The 14,334-nt window shown below is 49.1% G+C and overlaps 8 protein-coding genes across 8 annotated transcripts; 3 read left to right on the top strand and 5 right to left on the bottom strand.

Moving 5' to 3' along the window:
• Window positions 1-28: 28 nt before the first annotated feature.
• Window positions 29-1,964, bottom strand: DEU56DRAFT_969325 (uncharacterized protein; the record flags this gene model as incomplete). The annotated part of the gene is made up of 8 exons (XM_041359409.1): window positions 1,679-1,964; window positions 1,540-1,625; window positions 1,411-1,488; window positions 1,240-1,364; window positions 1,081-1,192; window positions 678-1,022; window positions 160-623; window positions 29-112 (listed from the first exon to the last, which is right to left on the bottom strand). The coding sequence occupies exons 1-8, from the start codon at window positions 1,915-1,917 to the stop codon at window positions 29-31; spliced, it is 1,533 nt and encodes a 510-aa protein (XP_041215200.1). The 5' UTR covers window positions 1,918-1,964.
• A 195-nt stretch (window positions 1,965-2,159) lies between these two features.
• On the bottom strand, window positions 2,160-3,436 carry DEU56DRAFT_766082 (U1 zinc finger-domain-containing protein). The gene is made up of 7 exons (XM_041351066.1): window positions 3,357-3,436; window positions 3,258-3,309; window positions 3,146-3,205; window positions 2,920-3,093; window positions 2,733-2,870; window positions 2,463-2,682; window positions 2,160-2,387 (listed from the first exon to the last, which is right to left on the bottom strand). Exons 1-6 carry the CDS (start codon window positions 3,360-3,362, stop codon window positions 2,498-2,500), a joined length of 615 nt encoding a protein of 204 aa, XP_041215199.1. The 5' UTR covers window positions 3,363-3,436; the 3' UTR covers window positions 2,160-2,387; window positions 2,463-2,497.
• Window positions 3,437-3,465: 29 nt separating this feature from the next.
• DEU56DRAFT_906390 (like-Sm ribonucleoprotein) lies at window positions 3,466-3,920 on the top strand (the record flags this gene model as incomplete). Its single annotated transcript, XM_041356818.1, has 4 exons — window positions 3,466-3,579; window positions 3,638-3,739; window positions 3,793-3,846; window positions 3,897-3,920. 4 exons carry the CDS (start codon window positions 3,466-3,468, stop codon window positions 3,918-3,920), a joined length of 294 nt encoding a protein of 97 aa, XP_041215198.1.
• Window positions 3,921-4,259: 339 nt separating this feature from the next.
• DEU56DRAFT_701609 (uncharacterized protein) lies at window positions 4,260-4,645 on the bottom strand (the record flags this gene model as incomplete). Its single annotated transcript, XM_041347321.1, has 2 exons — window positions 4,260-4,352; window positions 4,418-4,645. Coding segments are annotated over 2 exons (321 nt in total), but the record flags the coding sequence as incomplete, so codon positions are not given.
• A 630-nt stretch (window positions 4,646-5,275) lies between these two features.
• DEU56DRAFT_723451 (uncharacterized protein) lies at window positions 5,276-7,993 on the top strand (the record flags this gene model as incomplete). Its single annotated transcript, XM_041347770.1, has 3 exons — window positions 5,276-6,374; window positions 6,426-6,712; window positions 6,761-7,993. The coding sequence occupies 3 exons, from the start codon at window positions 5,276-5,278 to the stop codon at window positions 7,991-7,993; spliced, it is 2,619 nt and encodes an 872-aa protein (XP_041215196.1).
• Window positions 7,994-8,260: 267 nt separating this feature from the next.
• Window positions 8,261-9,176, top strand: DEU56DRAFT_225013 (silencing group B protein). Its single transcript, XM_041345158.1, has 6 exons — window positions 8,261-8,415; window positions 8,463-8,532; window positions 8,586-8,673; window positions 8,724-8,851; window positions 8,908-9,036; window positions 9,089-9,176. The coding sequence occupies exons 1-6, from the start codon at window positions 8,395-8,397 to the stop codon at window positions 9,142-9,144; spliced, it is 492 nt and encodes a 163-aa protein (XP_041215195.1). The 5' UTR covers window positions 8,261-8,394; the 3' UTR covers window positions 9,145-9,176.
• Window positions 9,130-10,971, bottom strand: DEU56DRAFT_225034 (uncharacterized protein). The gene is made up of 7 exons (XM_041345159.1): window positions 10,640-10,971; window positions 10,475-10,586; window positions 10,407-10,421; window positions 10,241-10,356; window positions 10,075-10,186; window positions 9,619-10,019; window positions 9,130-9,561 (listed from the first exon to the last, which is right to left on the bottom strand). The coding sequence occupies exons 1-7, from the start codon at window positions 10,738-10,740 to the stop codon at window positions 9,195-9,197; spliced, it is 1,224 nt and encodes a 407-aa protein (XP_041215194.1). The 5' UTR covers window positions 10,741-10,971; the 3' UTR covers window positions 9,130-9,194.
• A 1-nt stretch (window position 10,972) lies between these two features.
• On the bottom strand, window positions 10,973-13,348 carry DEU56DRAFT_225094 (cytochrome P450). The gene is made up of 11 exons (XM_041345160.1): window positions 13,032-13,348; window positions 12,655-12,979; window positions 12,457-12,605; window positions 12,291-12,406; window positions 12,115-12,237; window positions 11,866-12,055; window positions 11,723-11,804; window positions 11,541-11,666; window positions 11,474-11,484; window positions 11,289-11,418; window positions 10,973-11,232 (listed from the first exon to the last, which is right to left on the bottom strand). The coding sequence occupies exons 1-11, from the start codon at window positions 13,237-13,239 to the stop codon at window positions 11,151-11,153; spliced, it is 1,542 nt and encodes a 513-aa protein (XP_041215193.1). The 5' UTR covers window positions 13,240-13,348; the 3' UTR covers window positions 10,973-11,150.
• Between the last annotated feature and the right edge of the window lie 986 nt (window positions 13,349-14,334).

The following is a 14,334-nucleotide window of genomic DNA, read 5'->3' as shown; positions in this document are numbered from 1 at the left end:
ATCATGTAACGACATAGTATGCACGTTGTCAGCTACGCTTTTGTCTCTTACCAACTCGCGCGGATGCTGAAGTGCCGATGGATGACACGGACATTGATCGGCGAGACTGAGCCTGGGATTCAGATAGGCGTCGACAATATTCTGAGAAGAGCAACGAACCTGTTTGCGTCCTCGGCCGCTTCGTGTGCTGAGTATACTTTGTGCTCTGCCATCGACCTCACCCTCAGCATCGGCATCGGCATCAGCATCTGCTCCCCCGCTTGCGCCTCCATCAACTTCCATTGGTGTTCCCTCTTTCCCATCTTCTTCAGCACCCTCACTTGCTCTCCCGAGTCTTACTCTCAACACTCGGATATCTTGTTCTACACGATCTACAACTTTCTTCGTGTCAATCAAGGCAGTGGTCGCTTCGATCAGCGACTCTAGTCGTGCACAGTTTTCACGGGTAGGCATGACCAATCGTGTATGGTTGATGCCTAGCTCAGCAAGAGCCTGGGTGACCTTGGGTAATATTGCTGCCTTCGGTGCGGGAAGTTTAAAGGAGCGAAGGTGCACGGGAACATGAGTGATTTTCGTTGTTGATGAAGCGGGAGGTTCAACCCTGATAATACAATGTTGCGCGTCTAAAGCGGGAGAATGAACTTCGGGATTAGTATTTGTATCGAAAATCGACATACCATAAGCTGCTGACTTCGCTGACTGAGCCCTCTTTGGCGGTGGAGGTCCTAGAGAAATGATATTTGACGGTGTAGACGGTATTTCAATTTCATTTGCATTCTTCTTTCTCTTTTTGAATCCTTCCGCAGATAGAGCAGAAAGTCCGTCTTCTTCAGCAACTATGTCAGGAAGTCCAGAGTCAATGCCAAGCAACGTGCGGAGAAGTTCATCGCGCTCCTTCTTGAATTTGCGTTCGTTTTGCTCCAGCCGCTTCAGTTCGATGAACAGGGCCTCTTCCTCGGCGATTTCCTCGGGTGTACGGTCCTCGAGGCTGGCGATATAGTCTTTCCGCATTCTCTCGCGGTCTGCAATGCGGCAAAAGGCTCTCACATCTCTCACTACCGAAAAATAGGAGTTACGGACCTTTGTCAAACTGATAAGTATTGAGAAGCTGAGCCTTGCTCGCCTCATCACCTGCCCAAGGTCTGTTCCGAATGAGTTTTCTGCAAACGCTGTAGTACCGGTCCTTTAGATCCTGCTGCAAGTCAGCATCGCGCAACTGCAAAGGCTGTTGTACTTCACTTCAAGAGAGCGTGTTGGGGCGTCTGGTGGAGGCTCATAGCGGTCATGTACCACATACCACCGTGTGTCATACTCTCGCACAACGTTAAATAAATGATCCGTCTCGTCCTTCGTCCAATCTTTATCTATAAAGAAGTTAAGTGACGCAAGTATATCGAGAAATATACTTGCCCTCGAGTAAACGCGTGTATTCCTCTTGTGAGTAGGTATATGACTGTGATTGCACGTTATACTTCGTAAAGTGGTATTCTGTGCGTCGAAGTTTCAGTATTTGTACAGCGTTGGCCCTATGGCACACACCTGCATCGGGATCATCAGTTGCCTTGGCCCAACGTCCCAGTTGCAGTGAATCGGTGCGTGCACCATTCCTAAAAGGTCTCCATTCCCTACATGCGCCATGTTATTGAGCACACATGCGGGGGTGTAACAGGAGACTTACCACTTGACCTTTCCACCGGACCCAAAGTTTGGCTTCTGCTTCAGACGTGGCTTAGCTAAATGTGCTACAAGAGAAGGCGCGGAGGGTCCAATAAGTGCATAGAGCTCTCGGGAAATTCCCTCAGGTTTCTTGGTGACTTGACCTTGAGATTTTCTGGGAGCTGGTGTTGCAGATTGAACCGGTGTTGAAGAGCTTGGTAAAGATAGTGCACTGCGTATGTCGGACGCTGAGACTGCCATGATTGCACCACAGTTCGTGCACTTGACGGTGTTACTGCAAGGATGGTGTTTCCATAAAAGGAAGGTCAAGCACTTTTTACACAGATCAGTATGTAAGTTGCACGCGAGCGCTAACATGAACAGTATGGAACTTAGAAATTGACAGGTAAAGTGAGACCTGTGTCGTGGACAGACAAATTAATCTGCAGTCAGCGGCTGCTACCCTTGAAGTGAGCTGGGGAACCTCCAGCAATACCAACTGCCCTTGCTACAGAAGTTCTTTTCAGAGTGCTATAGATATCAAACCTCTGCCACAACGCAGGGGGAAAAGTCGAGGCGTACGATCATGTTCACCAGAAGGCAGATAGCAAAGAGCACAAGGGTAAGATACATGTGGTCTCAAATATTCAGTGTCAAAAACGTGCAACAGAACTTTCAGTTCCATGATCAGGTCGATCAAGGTATAGAACTAGTAGATCGACACACAAAAACTGAAAACATTTGAGAAGACAGAGAAGGAACTATAGGTTACCTTCTGGGAATATACTAGAAAACGTACAACCCACCACAGAGTTGACACCGAATTGACGATGAACAACAATTACCTGCTAGCCATCATTCTCAGTCTGTCAGGGTGCATACCGCCTGGTCCCGCATTAGGATCATTTTGGTTGGGTGGGGGTGGGCTGTTACTCGGTGGCCCAAAGTTACCATGTGGGGGGAAGGGCGGCATGCTGCCACCTGGTCCCCCACCATTAGGGCCATTCGGAGGGAATGGAGGAGGACCTATCGTTTGCTTAATTCCAACTTTTGATAACATGGAGAGAACGACGTACCGCCTGGGAAGCCGCCAGGAGGGCCCATTGCTGCAGGAGGTGGCATACCATCACTAGGAGGGAAAGGTGGTACAGCACCGGGTGGAGGTCCCATCATGCCTGGAGGCGGGAAGGGTCCGGGAGGGAAAGGTGGGCGAGCTGTAAAGAAATTCAGTTTCAGGGTAAACCGACATTTGGAGATACTTACGTGGAAATGCTCCGGGTGGACCACCGAAGCCCATGGGAGGGCCTGGAAATTGTGGTGGGGGTGCACCTAAGTGGTGAGGACCAAACCCGAACCCTCCTGGAGGAGGGCCGCCTCCACTCTCGTACGCCGCAGTGATCTGATCGATGATGCTCTGTGCTTTGTCATGGCCAAGTGCTGATATCGTGTATCAGTACCCTGTTATTGTGCAAAAGAACTTCTCACTCACATGCATAGTAGTCTCTGACGTTTGCCAGGTGATTTCTTCCGCTGTTGTGAGCTTTGCGCACTATGTGATGCTTCAGAACGGAAATCTGGTTATTAGCAAGAAAGTAACACACCTGAAGCAGAGTCATGAGTGAGAAAAACATCACAATAGTCACAGTAGTGTTTCTACACTGCGGTTAATAGCTATTACCAGATAGAATGATACGACGTACCGGCATGGCGAGGTCACTAGTACTGGTATTGGCGAAAGAAGGAGTTGGGTAGCAAGCTGTCTGAGTTCGAAAGATCACTTACTGCTTACCTAATCTCTCCTGCACTTCAATGGATCCTTCATCGTCGGGCATCCAGGAGCCATTCGACCTCATCAGATTATCCCTCAGCGAACGTGTTTTCGTGAAGTTACGGGGGGATCGTGAGTTGACTGGCGTGCTTCATGTGTGTCGACTCGATATAATTCATACACTCGCATGTACTGAAATATTTTCGTTTACAGGCTTATGATGGTCATATGAATCTCATTCTGAGTGATGTTGAAGAAACCATCATGATCGTCGATCCCATCGAAGGTGGTATGGAGGGACAGGGAACGGTCAAAGTGAGTCTGAAGTCCGACGCTGGGTAACTGAGGCATTAGCTATGGCGTTCTAGGTGGCTAAGAGAAAAATGGAGATGTTGTTTGTTCGGGGAGATGGCGTTATACTGGTATGTGAATTTTATAGACAACTCATGACTATTAACTGACTGGATAACAGGTGTCACCACCATCGCGGACTTGAACATCTCAGGACGTGTAGGCATGATAGATCAGTCCTCTGCCAGTATGTTTTTGGGCAGCGATTGCCTTGCATGTATCTCAAAAACGTCGCACGGATGTTCTTGTAATCATTGGATGGTAAGAAGTAAAAATGCATTTAATACATAGTTCTGACCGGAGAGCACGTAATACATGAATTGGTTCATTCCAAGACGACTCAGAGATACAACCATCCTACACCTTAGGTTGCAGCTATCACAAGTCCAGAAGGGTTGATTTCATTGCCCTCAGTGGGCACTCCTTGAGAGGTGGTATTGGGGGAGGTAAGGTTCATGATAACCGGACATGAAGGTCCAGGCTGGTCTGCTGCAGGATCCTGATCTGAATCTGGGGCTACTGCGCCAGAAGGCCAAGTATCAGGATCTCTGAGCCAACCAGCATGGATGACTTTAATCTTGGACACGAAAGAGAGTAGAAGTAAGCTGATAACAGAGGATTTTGAGATAATGGTGAACTTACTACGAGAGTCAGGGGAAGGCTCCGTTTCAAACGACCACCATTTACAAGACCCTTCCAGACTTTCTCAATTCCATCCTTCCAAGCCTGTTCATTCTTTACTGCACCCGGCTCATTAAGAAGTTGCTCTAACCTCTGACGAGATGAGGATGGAGGAGCGCTGTGGTGAACCTTTGTTGGAGTGAGCCACAGAGTTCGACGAGCGGCATAATGAGCTGGACCAGGAGGGGGAAATTCAGGGTTGGATATTAGAGATGAACTAGTAGATCTGTTTGGGGATGGCAGTGGAGTATCCTTTGAGCGAGTGCGGTCATCACGGGAATTGAATTTTCCGGCAAGTTTGAAAAGGCGGGAATGGGCAGGCACAGGGGGAGCAGGACGTTGGACGTTGGCGGTATTAGAGACAAATTTGTCTAGCTTGTTGGGTATCATGAAAATTGAGTAAGGACAGCGACAAGAGGCCTAGGCACGCAGCCAACACAAGGCGCAATGGGGCTTAATTCGTTCAAAGTTATTGTAGGTCACACCCAAATTAGGAAATAAATTAGTCATCTGACGTCAACACAAATTAAGCAATTAATTCCCATGCAGTTCGTCAGCAAAGGCTACCGGGCTCGGACTGCCTGAGACTTGCCTCCTCAATACACAAGCGCAGGTATGCCATCCGCCAGGACTTCAAGGGTTTTTTACCGCTTGAATTCACCGTCACAGTCCACAACTTCTCTTTCAGAGAATGAAGATGACGATATAAACAAGTCTTTGTTTTTTGGTGGTCCAGTTTCCTCTGTAGTATCACCCGCTCAATGGGCTTCTCGCCTACATCACTCCGCAGATGGGGCAATCGATTCATCACACTCCCCCATGTCTCAAGTTCCCCCAGAGGTCCTCATTCATATCCTCAAACACCTCCATACTCCCAGGGATCTCTATCATTCATTACTAGTTTCGCGCTCATGGTGCGAATGCTCAGTTGAGCTACTATGGCACCGCCCTACTTTCACCAGGCTTTCCACCCTCGTGAAAATGATGAGGGTCCTTAGTAGAGGCGACCAGACTTTCACTTACAGTCGCTTCATCCGCCGTCTCAATTTCCTATTCCTCGGTGCCGACCTTACCGACGCCCTTTTCTCCCGCTTAGCGCAGTGCGACCACTTGGAGCGCTTGACGCTCGTAAATTGCAACTCTATCTCCGAAGAGGCCCTTCTTCGCGTACTGCCTTGCCTACCGAATCTGGTCGCTATTGATCTCACAGGAGTCGTCGAAACTTCAGATCAAATCATCATCGGCCTGGCATCAGCTGCTAGACGCCTACAAGGCATCAATCTCGCAGGATGCAGACTGGTTACCGACGCCGGCGTGTATGCGCTAGCTTCCAGCTGTCCCCTTCTCCGTCGCGTCAAACTCAGTGGCGTTGATCAGGTCACAGACGGTCCTGTTTCAGCTCTTGCCAAGTCTTGCCCCCTCCTTCTGGAGATTGACTTGAATAATTGCAAACGCATTACAGATATCTCTGTCCGCGACATATGGACCTACTCTACACATATGCGTGAAATGAGGTTATCCCAGTGCGTCGAGCTCACCGATGCCGCCTTCCCAGCGCCAGTCAAGCCTCAGGTCACCCCGCGGAATAACCCTTTCCCAGCCGCTCCTCTGAGCCAAGATGAAGGGATTCCGCCTTTAGTGATCCCAAGGCCCTTGGATCACCTTCGCATGCTAGATTTGACGGGCTGCGCGCTTATCACGGATGATGCTGTTGACGGGATTATTTCCCATGCCTCAAAAATCCGGAACCTCGTTCTCTCGAAATGCATCCAATTGACGGATAGGACTGTAGAGAATATTTGTGTTCTCGGCAAGCATCTGCACTATTTGCATCTCGGACATGCGGCCAACATCACGGACCGCTCAATTAAGACGCTTGCACGGTGCTGCACCCGCCTGCGTTATGTTGACTTTGCAAGTGTGTCATCTTCGCTTTCGCTGTGAAATAAAATTTGATTCCATGAAACAGACTGCGTTCTTCTGACTGACATGTCCGTCTTCGAGCTCTCCAGCTTACCTAAGCTCAGAAGAATTGGTCTTGTGCGCGTCAGCAATCTGACAGACGAGGCAATATACGCTCTTGCTGAGCGACACAGTACTCTAGAACGCATTCATCTTTCCTACTGCGATCAAATATCGGTCATGGCCGTTCACTTCCTACTGCAAAAGCTCCACAAGCTCACTCATCTGAGCTTGACGGGTATCCCTTCTTTCAGAAAACCCGAGTTGCAACAGTTCTGTCGTCAACCTCCGCAGGTCAGTGATGCAGATATCATGTCTAATCAGCTGTTGACGTCCTTCAAGGAGTTCAATATGAGCCAAAGGATGGCTTTTTGCGTCTACTCGGGCAGCGGCGTTGCTAAACTGAGAAGCTTCTTGACGGACTTATTCAATACGATCACGGAAGATATGAACGCTGACGATGATGAAACGGAGTACGACGACGACTTTGACGAAGGATTCGTTGAAGGTGCCATGGATGCTGATATGGAGGGTGGAATGGATGGCGATGTTGACGAAGACTTTATGCACGATGGAAGATATAACTTCCACCATGCGCCCCATCCAGCTTCCTCCACACTCCGCATGAGTCACCCAGAAATTATCACTCCTATCTCGCAGCACCCCGAGCTTGCGATGCAGCGTGATATGACCTTGCGGCCAGGCCATGTCCCCATTGCCTCAGCTCCAGCTGTGTTCTCTGCTAACAGTCCACCGCCGCCTGCGTCATATGCTTTTAATCTGCAACCCGTAGCGGGGCCGTCCAATCCCGTTATGAGACGATCTCGCATGTTTGGTTACCAGCCCGTCGTTGAGACTTCCACTTCCCCCCCTCAGAGCGACGTCGCATCCAATCGCAGTACTGGTACACAATCGAACGGGGCGGGTTTTTTCCGTACATACCAAGAGCCGACATCTTCTGCTAGAAGTAATGGCGCCATAACTCCCGATTACAACTTTGCGGAGATAGGTCATGGTCGGGGCACAGAGCATGATAATATCGATCATATCGGTCCACCACCTCATCAGTTGGCAAGACACAGTTTTACCCCGACGGCGTCGTTCAATGCCGCTGCGGGGCCTTCGACCCAGGGCATCACCCAAGTGATGCACTCGGCGAATTTTGATTTCCGCCTCGGACAAAACCCCGAACGTCACACTTTGATGACAGACCAAGCAAAGATGACTAATAACTACTATCTAACCCCGGCCGGGGGATCTTCCGACCGCCTCGTGCCATGGCCTCCCATGCGCACTGAGCCCATGTACGATATTCCGTCGCACAGCAGCCAGGAGCTACAGGAATCCGTTCAGGCTGCTCTCAGCCCTCCGACAGACCCCCGTGATTCTGAAGGAAGAGGCAGGAGTGTCAAGAGAAGCCTTCGAAACACCTTTCACGCTGCTGAGCATTTTTTCTTCGGCCGCGGGTCGAATTCGAATGGGCAGGTCCCTGATTCGAACGTCCCAAACGCCTGGGCCCAAGGGAATGTAAATAGCACTGGCGATACAGCTGGGAATGGCGGTCAGCCTCGTTAAATGAGCGCTGAATGGCCCGACATCCGCAGTAAGTAGACCCACAAGTTCATAGCAAGCATGGACAATTACACGTGTTCTTCCCTTCAAACGCATTGCGCAACTTTTTTGTTGTAACCCCCAAACCCGGAATATTTATAACCATTACGCCAGTTTTCCGATGTTGTTCTTTTGCATGTATCGTCTACCACTGTCGTGTAGGTTTTATGGTACTTATAGTGATTATGTAGGAGGCAATCAGATTTGTTCTTGGGTAGACTTCTGCCTCCGTGCGGGTGATGTAGCTCTCACGATCACAACCAATACGGTATAAGACTCACTAGGGCAGTTACCACTCACCAGGGTTGTCAAGACTTGCTCTACCCTGCAACGCTGTCAGGAAGCTGAAGCAACTTCATTCCAACATGAATATCCGCGCAGTCAGGGTACGCTTGCAACCTCCCAAGACGCGCAAGTCACTCACTTTCACCAGGTCGAAGATCTCGCAGGCATGCAAGCCTGCAACCTGCACAACCTGCCCGAGAACTACACAATGAAATACTGTTCGCGTCTTTCGCCTCATTTCTTTCAGACCACTGACGGAAGTCGCGACCAGATCTATATCACGCGCTATCTTGGCCTTCACTTTCGTATGTGGCCGAGGACCACAATGGACGGATTGTTGGTTATATTCTAGCAAAAATGTGCGTCAAACTTTTTCGCAACCTGACACCGTAGTCTAATCAGATTGCAGGGAGGAAGTTGAGGAGACAGAAGGGCAACCTGCAACTAATCATGTTCCTCATGGACATGTCACCTCAATATCTGTCATGAGATCATATCGTCGACTTGGGCTGGCCAAAAAATTGATGCTTCAATCACGTAAATTCGGTTTTTGTTCAAGCTAGAATAATCATTGATGTATTCTTTTATTTCAGAGGAGGCTATGAGCAGCATCTACCGCGCAGCATTCGTGTCTCTCCACGTCCGCAAGTCGAATCGTGCAGCACTAAGCCTGTATCGCGACACGCTTGGGTTCACTGTCAACAATATCGAGGAAAAGTACTGTAAGTCTCCAGCTAACTTGGTCATCTAGTCATTTGATCGCGTGTTCTTTAGATGCCGATGGAGAAGATGCATATGCAATGCAGCTCACGTTCGAGCATGAGCAATAATACGAAGGAAACTGGGGCAGACTAATAGTTTACAGCTATATATTTGACACTTAACGAATTACTGTCACCATTGCTGACTCCGGTTTTGCGTCATTTCCCACCTGGTCAGGCAACGTCTCTTCCATTGCAGCAGCTGCTTCAACATCCTTTCGAGCCTCGGTATCGTCACTCTCAGTAATACCTCTAGCTGACATGACAGCTTCCCGAATGATCTTGGCCGTATCGAGCCCCAACTGGTAGTAGCCATCATTAGATCTTGGATTGAACATATTGGTGTGCGCTTGAACTTCATCCGCAGCTTGATTGTTTCTTGCGGGAATGAAATGCGCAGCTATGCGAGATGTCCGCTGAGGAAGGATGGCGAATGTCCTCGGCGACGAGAATGAAGGCGGAGCCGGTGGAAGCAAGGTGTAAAATCTAGAATGAACCAAAAGTCAAAAAGACACCCAAGGAATGTCGCTCTGGTGGACGTACGAGCGAAATATGACACCAAGGTGTACCTGTGCATCAATCAAATCTCGCATACGTTTTCGCAAAGCCTCCTCATCCCAGAGGTTGCGAACATAGTTCAAGTGATCAGTAGCCCAGCTGTATCCAGAACCAATGTCATCTCGGCGGTAGTATGCTGTTCCAGCAGCTGCGCCAGCCACCAGCGCTCCACCAACAGCATACGCTGCAGGAGCCCACTTTCCCCAACCACTTTCCGCATGGGGGGCTGCTGTTATAGCAAGAGCGGGTTGCCCAGAGCCTGTCGATGATGCTCCTTTCTTGCCAAACAATGAAAACACATCTGAAACAACGGTGCGTGCTGTACTGGCGATTTCTACGGCCTTGGTCGCACTGTTCTTGAATACAGCGGGGTGAAGGCCAAGGTACTTTCGAAAAGTTAGCGGTGATAGAACATTGGATAACGGCGGTTAACCAACTCACAGGTGTATCGAAGGCTATGCATGCGATGATCTTCGGCCACAGTGGAGCGTCTTTGTCAGGTCTTGAATTCACAAATGCCAGTAAAGCATCAGCAGCAAGCAACCCTCCCATACTGAATGACTAAGGTCAATCGGAATACAACAATCATGCTTGAAGGCCTGCTCACCTATGGCCGCATAATACAATCTTGGCTTTCCCAGCTCCTCCCCCTTTGCCATCCGCGACTTCTCTCTGTACGGTCAGAGTAGTTAGCCAGTCGGCGAAGTGTTCTACTGCAGCATTCTGAAGGGAAGTCTCCATCTGCGTGCAAAGTTGAGGTGATGATCGCGCACCAGTTGTCCTTTGGTCTATACGGCTCCTGATTAGCGCCTAAACGGCAACGTGAAGATAATGTCCTAACCTCGTATGCGGGGAATAGTACACATTCCACCCTGAGATTTTGTACGGTTTCCTTCAGGACATGCTCTAGCCTCGAAGGGAAGTTTTCGAATGTCGTATCAGTTCCCTTGAATCTGTGGCACGTTGTTAATTGGGGAGACATACAACTTGTGTTGTATATGCTGACCCATGAATGAAGATAATGAGAAGGAGGTCAGGGGGAAGTTGTTTGATTACTGCAAGACTGCCCGCGCTTTTGTCTTCTGACGATGAATCTCCCGAGTTCATTCTTGCGAAGGATAGTGTGCGCGTGATTAGATGCAGGCCAAGTGTATGGTTGAAGTTAGTGAGGTGCCGTACAGAGTCCGGACTCCGAAGTTTCGTCAATATGATTTAACTGGATAATCCATTACGATACAGTCAGTATCTGAGAGTACTCGTTGAACTTGGCATTGATCATGGTGGTGGGCACCCGGTTGTGCTGCCTTCAATCCAGAAATTTATAATTCAAATGCTACATGTACACCGTGACCCAGACTAAATATCATAAGGCACGGTTATGGCATGATGGTGAGCAGTTCAAAATCATGCTAATGAAATTACATGTTACAATATCGCGCTGCAACTGCCGAATTGATAGATGGAAGATGTGACGGTGAATTTCCTGATGCGAAACCCTTCGTCGTGTGCTTAGGTATTTAGTAGTTAGCATCCTGCTGAATAAGTTCAAGGGCTTTTGCGGAACGGGGCTTAATAGAGCACTTGAAAGGCTTGGGGTGGCTGCAAGTGTGCAATACTATTTGGACCAGCATCGCGGACGAAGATGTACGACGCACCTGATTATTCCCGATAACGGGTCGACTTCAGGGGTGATCTCAACACCATTCTCGACAACCTTGGAAATATTAAAGACGGCGAGCAACGTCACGGTAGACATCCACACGGACGCATCAGCGAAGAGTAGACCTGTACAATCGACGTCAGAAACTATCTTATTTGTTGGCGCCCGGGAGGGGTATACCTGGGCATATACTGCGGAGAAGAAAGTTAGCATTTCTCTGAAAACCGAACAGCAACTCAATGCTTACCGTCTACCAAAGCCGAAGCCGATCGTGCGGGGGTCTGTTTCAGGTTCCTTGCCATCTTTGGCTAAGAAGCGTTCAGGATTGAATTCCGATGGGTTAGCATACGTCCGCGGATCATTGAGCATGAACCTGTTGCAATTCAAAGTATCACATCCTATTAATATAGGGACAATGAGAGTACCGACCAAATGTTTGGTATTACCAAGGAGCCTTTGGGGATGTAATACCCGTCATGTACGTCGTCCTCAGATAGACTGTGGACAATGGCTTTCATCGAGATACAGCTCGTCAACAAAAGAATGCAATACAATGAAGGACATAAACAAACCGGTAGGAGCGACAACATTCCAGCGGTGGACTTCCTTGGCAAGCGCCTCAGTGTAGGGGAGGGAGTGGCGGTCGGCAAAAGAAGGAAGGCGATCAGGACCAATCACAGCATCAATTTCAGCCTGAGCAGTCTTCTGCACATCAGGATAAAGTGTCATAGCCAGGAAAATCGAGTATACTGCAGAAACAGTCTGAGGAAAAGGAGGGAGTTTTAACATATGACAATTTCGAACATGTAGCAGAGACTGACCGTGTCGGCACCACCTGCGTATAGAGACGCAGCAGACCATTTCACCACATGATCTTCCTCCACAGACAAAGTACGGCCCTCCAATAGATTTGAAGTGAAAGATTTGGGGGCAATTCCAGCAGCCTGTTAAATTCAAACTTCAACGTATGATCACAAAACCACAAATGCGAACTCACCATCTGATCCTGGACAAATTTATAGGGCGCAGTAGCCATATCTTCGAGGGTCTTGTGCCATTCACGGGCCATACGCTTAAAGCCAGCACCTGGGAACCACTCAGGGACCTTGGCCACTAAAATATGTAAGTCAGTGGGAGCAAACGTCTGAATGCTATAGCCTTACAGAATGGCATGTTATCAACCATGAAAGCACTAGGAGCAACGCACTGCGAGAACTGGTCGAGGGCGCGGTCCGCAATCTCAACGAAGGGATCATCATTCTCGATCACTTCATAGCCGTAAGAGATGCGCAGAATGATCGCGCCAGCGGTGCTATAACAATTCAATATCAAGCCAGTGCAAGGAGTTAGATAACACAAACTGTCGAATATGTGCCTGCAGTTGGTCAGGTTTGGCTAGCACACGCTTCAGGAATCGGTGGGTCTCGATCTCCAAGATCGGGTGGTACATATCTATGGCGGCGCGACTTCCAAAGCTGCGGTGGAAATTCTTGCGGTACTCGCGAAACCTGTCACCATAAGGGAGAAGAGCTAGGGAGTTCTTCCAGCCACAAAGTTCGCCACCCATAGGAAGAACAGGACGGTCAGAGTACATGGAACCCTTCTTGTCTAGCATTTCCAACGCCGTCTTGACAGAGTTGAGCACTATGATATGCTGACCTAGAACCTCGATATGGGAGATATCACCTACACACAAGGCGTTGAAATGCATGATGCTGGTAAAACAGGAAGCGCTTACCATGCTTCTTGCCCCACTCAGTGAAGGTGAGCCAGGTCTTGACCTGAGGCATGTCTAGGAGGTTTCCAATGAGAGGTCTCCCCGGAGGACCAGGTGGGTATGGTGCAGGATTCTTCTTGGAGAATACATGCTTCACCAGATACATTCCTCCGACTCCAGCAAGACAGAGCCATAGGTTCGGCCAAGTAGCGTCAGCGGGTGTCAACATGGCACTAGCAAAGCAAGTAAAGAGTGGGTGATGTAGCGAGATATCATCAAATAAATAGGAACGAAGTATTGGCCATCCTTCGAGTTCCGCTGCCTCCCACGCGTGTAGGCGTGTGTAAGTTTAAACGTAGAGAGCAGATAACAACGTGGACTCCAGTACTAAGTTAGTGGTCGCCAGTATGACTTTTAGCAATTTCAAAGGACTACTTCTCTACATTGAAATCGGTCGTTGGCTTCTTCTGTGTGGGGATAATGAAGAGATTAGATAAGTAGAGTTAGTGACGATTGAACTGTGAGTTGAGTAACGTTGAGTACGTAGCGCCGATCCAGGCCTGTGACCATCCAAGAATTCGAATGCCGCTGGTTGGGCTCAGATTCCACCACTTAAAACGTGGCACTACCAGTGGGCAGCCACGCGCACGGACTGCACTGTCAAAATGTGTCAATGCACAATTCCAATAGTGGCGTCTACCTTGTTGACGTTTTTTTGCATCTGGCAGGATCCACATGAATTCGAGTCTGGTCACTAGGAAGAAGTTGTTTGACTGTTGAAAAATGGCCCACGCTCTTATGTGTGGTTGGACGCAGGCCAAGTGTTAGCTGAAAGTTAGATAGAGGAATATGTGTATTACCTTGAAGCGACAGATGCTGAGGAGGGAGCGGTTGGTGAGCCCGCAGGACCTTATCATGAACGGCATATCTAAAATGGCCGTCTCTGTCAACCCTGCGTATATCTGCGCAAAAATCTGGGCAAAGTCACAGGCTGGTATGGTGATCCACGTCAGCCAGTGCTGTCACATCATCAGTCATAGTCGATTGCCACTGCTCGAGCTCATTTGAACATCAGGAATACACTTCTTGATTCTGCGCCGTGATGATCGTTCGTCATCGCGCCGCTCGTTTTGCTCGCATTTCTTTTTCTCCGCCCTTCGAGTCCTCTCCTCGGCCTTTGCTCCATCGGACGTATCCGATTCTACACCGCCTCGCATCTCTACACATTAGTACCACTGGGCTCTTGAGGAAACTTAGAGCAACCTAGAATCCATTACGAGACGGTCCCACCCGCCCTCGCAGCTCACCTTCTTCTCTTAGGTTT

The sequence above is a fragment of the Suillus clintonianus genome (genome assembly GCF_016758775.1).
Source record: "Suillus clintonianus strain FC179 chromosome Unknown DEU56scaffold_2, whole genome shotgun sequence".
NCBI lineage: Eukaryota > Fungi > Basidiomycota > Agaricomycetes > Boletales > Suillaceae > Suillus > Suillus clintonianus.
This window is presented reverse-complemented; position numbering and strand designations above follow the sequence as displayed.

Bases quoted from the DNA above. Each gene is read 5' to 3' on its own strand.
- DEU56DRAFT_766082 (XM_041351066.1), bottom strand. The intron at 3,206-3,257 runs GTGTGTTACTTT...AGCATCACATAG, and splicing joins CACTCATGACTCTGCTTCAG to TGCGCAAAGCTCACAACAGC. The intron at 2,683-2,732 runs GTACGTCGTTCT...AGCAAACGATAG, and splicing joins TCCTGGCGGCTTCCCAGGCG to GTCCTCCTCCATTCCCTCCG.
- DEU56DRAFT_225094 (XM_041345160.1), bottom strand. From the start codon at position 13,239: ATGTTGACACCCGCTGACGCTACTTGGCCGAACCTATGGCTCTGTCTT. The intron at 12,407-12,456 runs GTAAGGCTATAG...TACATATTTTAG, and splicing joins GGTTGATAACATGCCATTCT to TGGCCAAGGTCCCTGAGTGG. The intron at 11,805-11,865 runs GTTTGTTTATGT...TCTCGATGAAAG, and splicing joins GAATGTTGTCGCTCCTACCG to CCATTGTCCACAGTCTATCT.
- DEU56DRAFT_225034 (XM_041345159.1), bottom strand. From the start codon at position 10,740: ATGAACTCGGGAGATTCATCGTCAGAAGACAAAAGCGCGGGCAGTCTT. The intron at 10,587-10,639 runs GTCAGCATATAC...AACGTGCCACAG, and splicing joins CTCATTATCTTCATTCATGG to ATTCAAGGGAACTGATACGA. The intron at 9,562-9,618 runs GTACGTCCACCA...GGTTCATTCTAG, and splicing joins CTTGGTGTCATATTTCGCTC to ATTTTACACCTTGCTTCCAC.
- DEU56DRAFT_225013 (XM_041345158.1), top strand. From the start codon at position 8,395: ATGAATATCCGCGCAGTCAGG. The intron at 8,852-8,907 runs GTAAATTCGGTT...CTTTTATTTCAG, and splicing joins AAAATTGATGCTTCAATCAC to AGGAGGCTATGAGCAGCATC. The intron at 9,037-9,088 runs GTAAGTCTCCAG...CGTGTTCTTTAG, and splicing joins CAATATCGAGGAAAAGTACT to ATGCCGATGGAGAAGATGCA.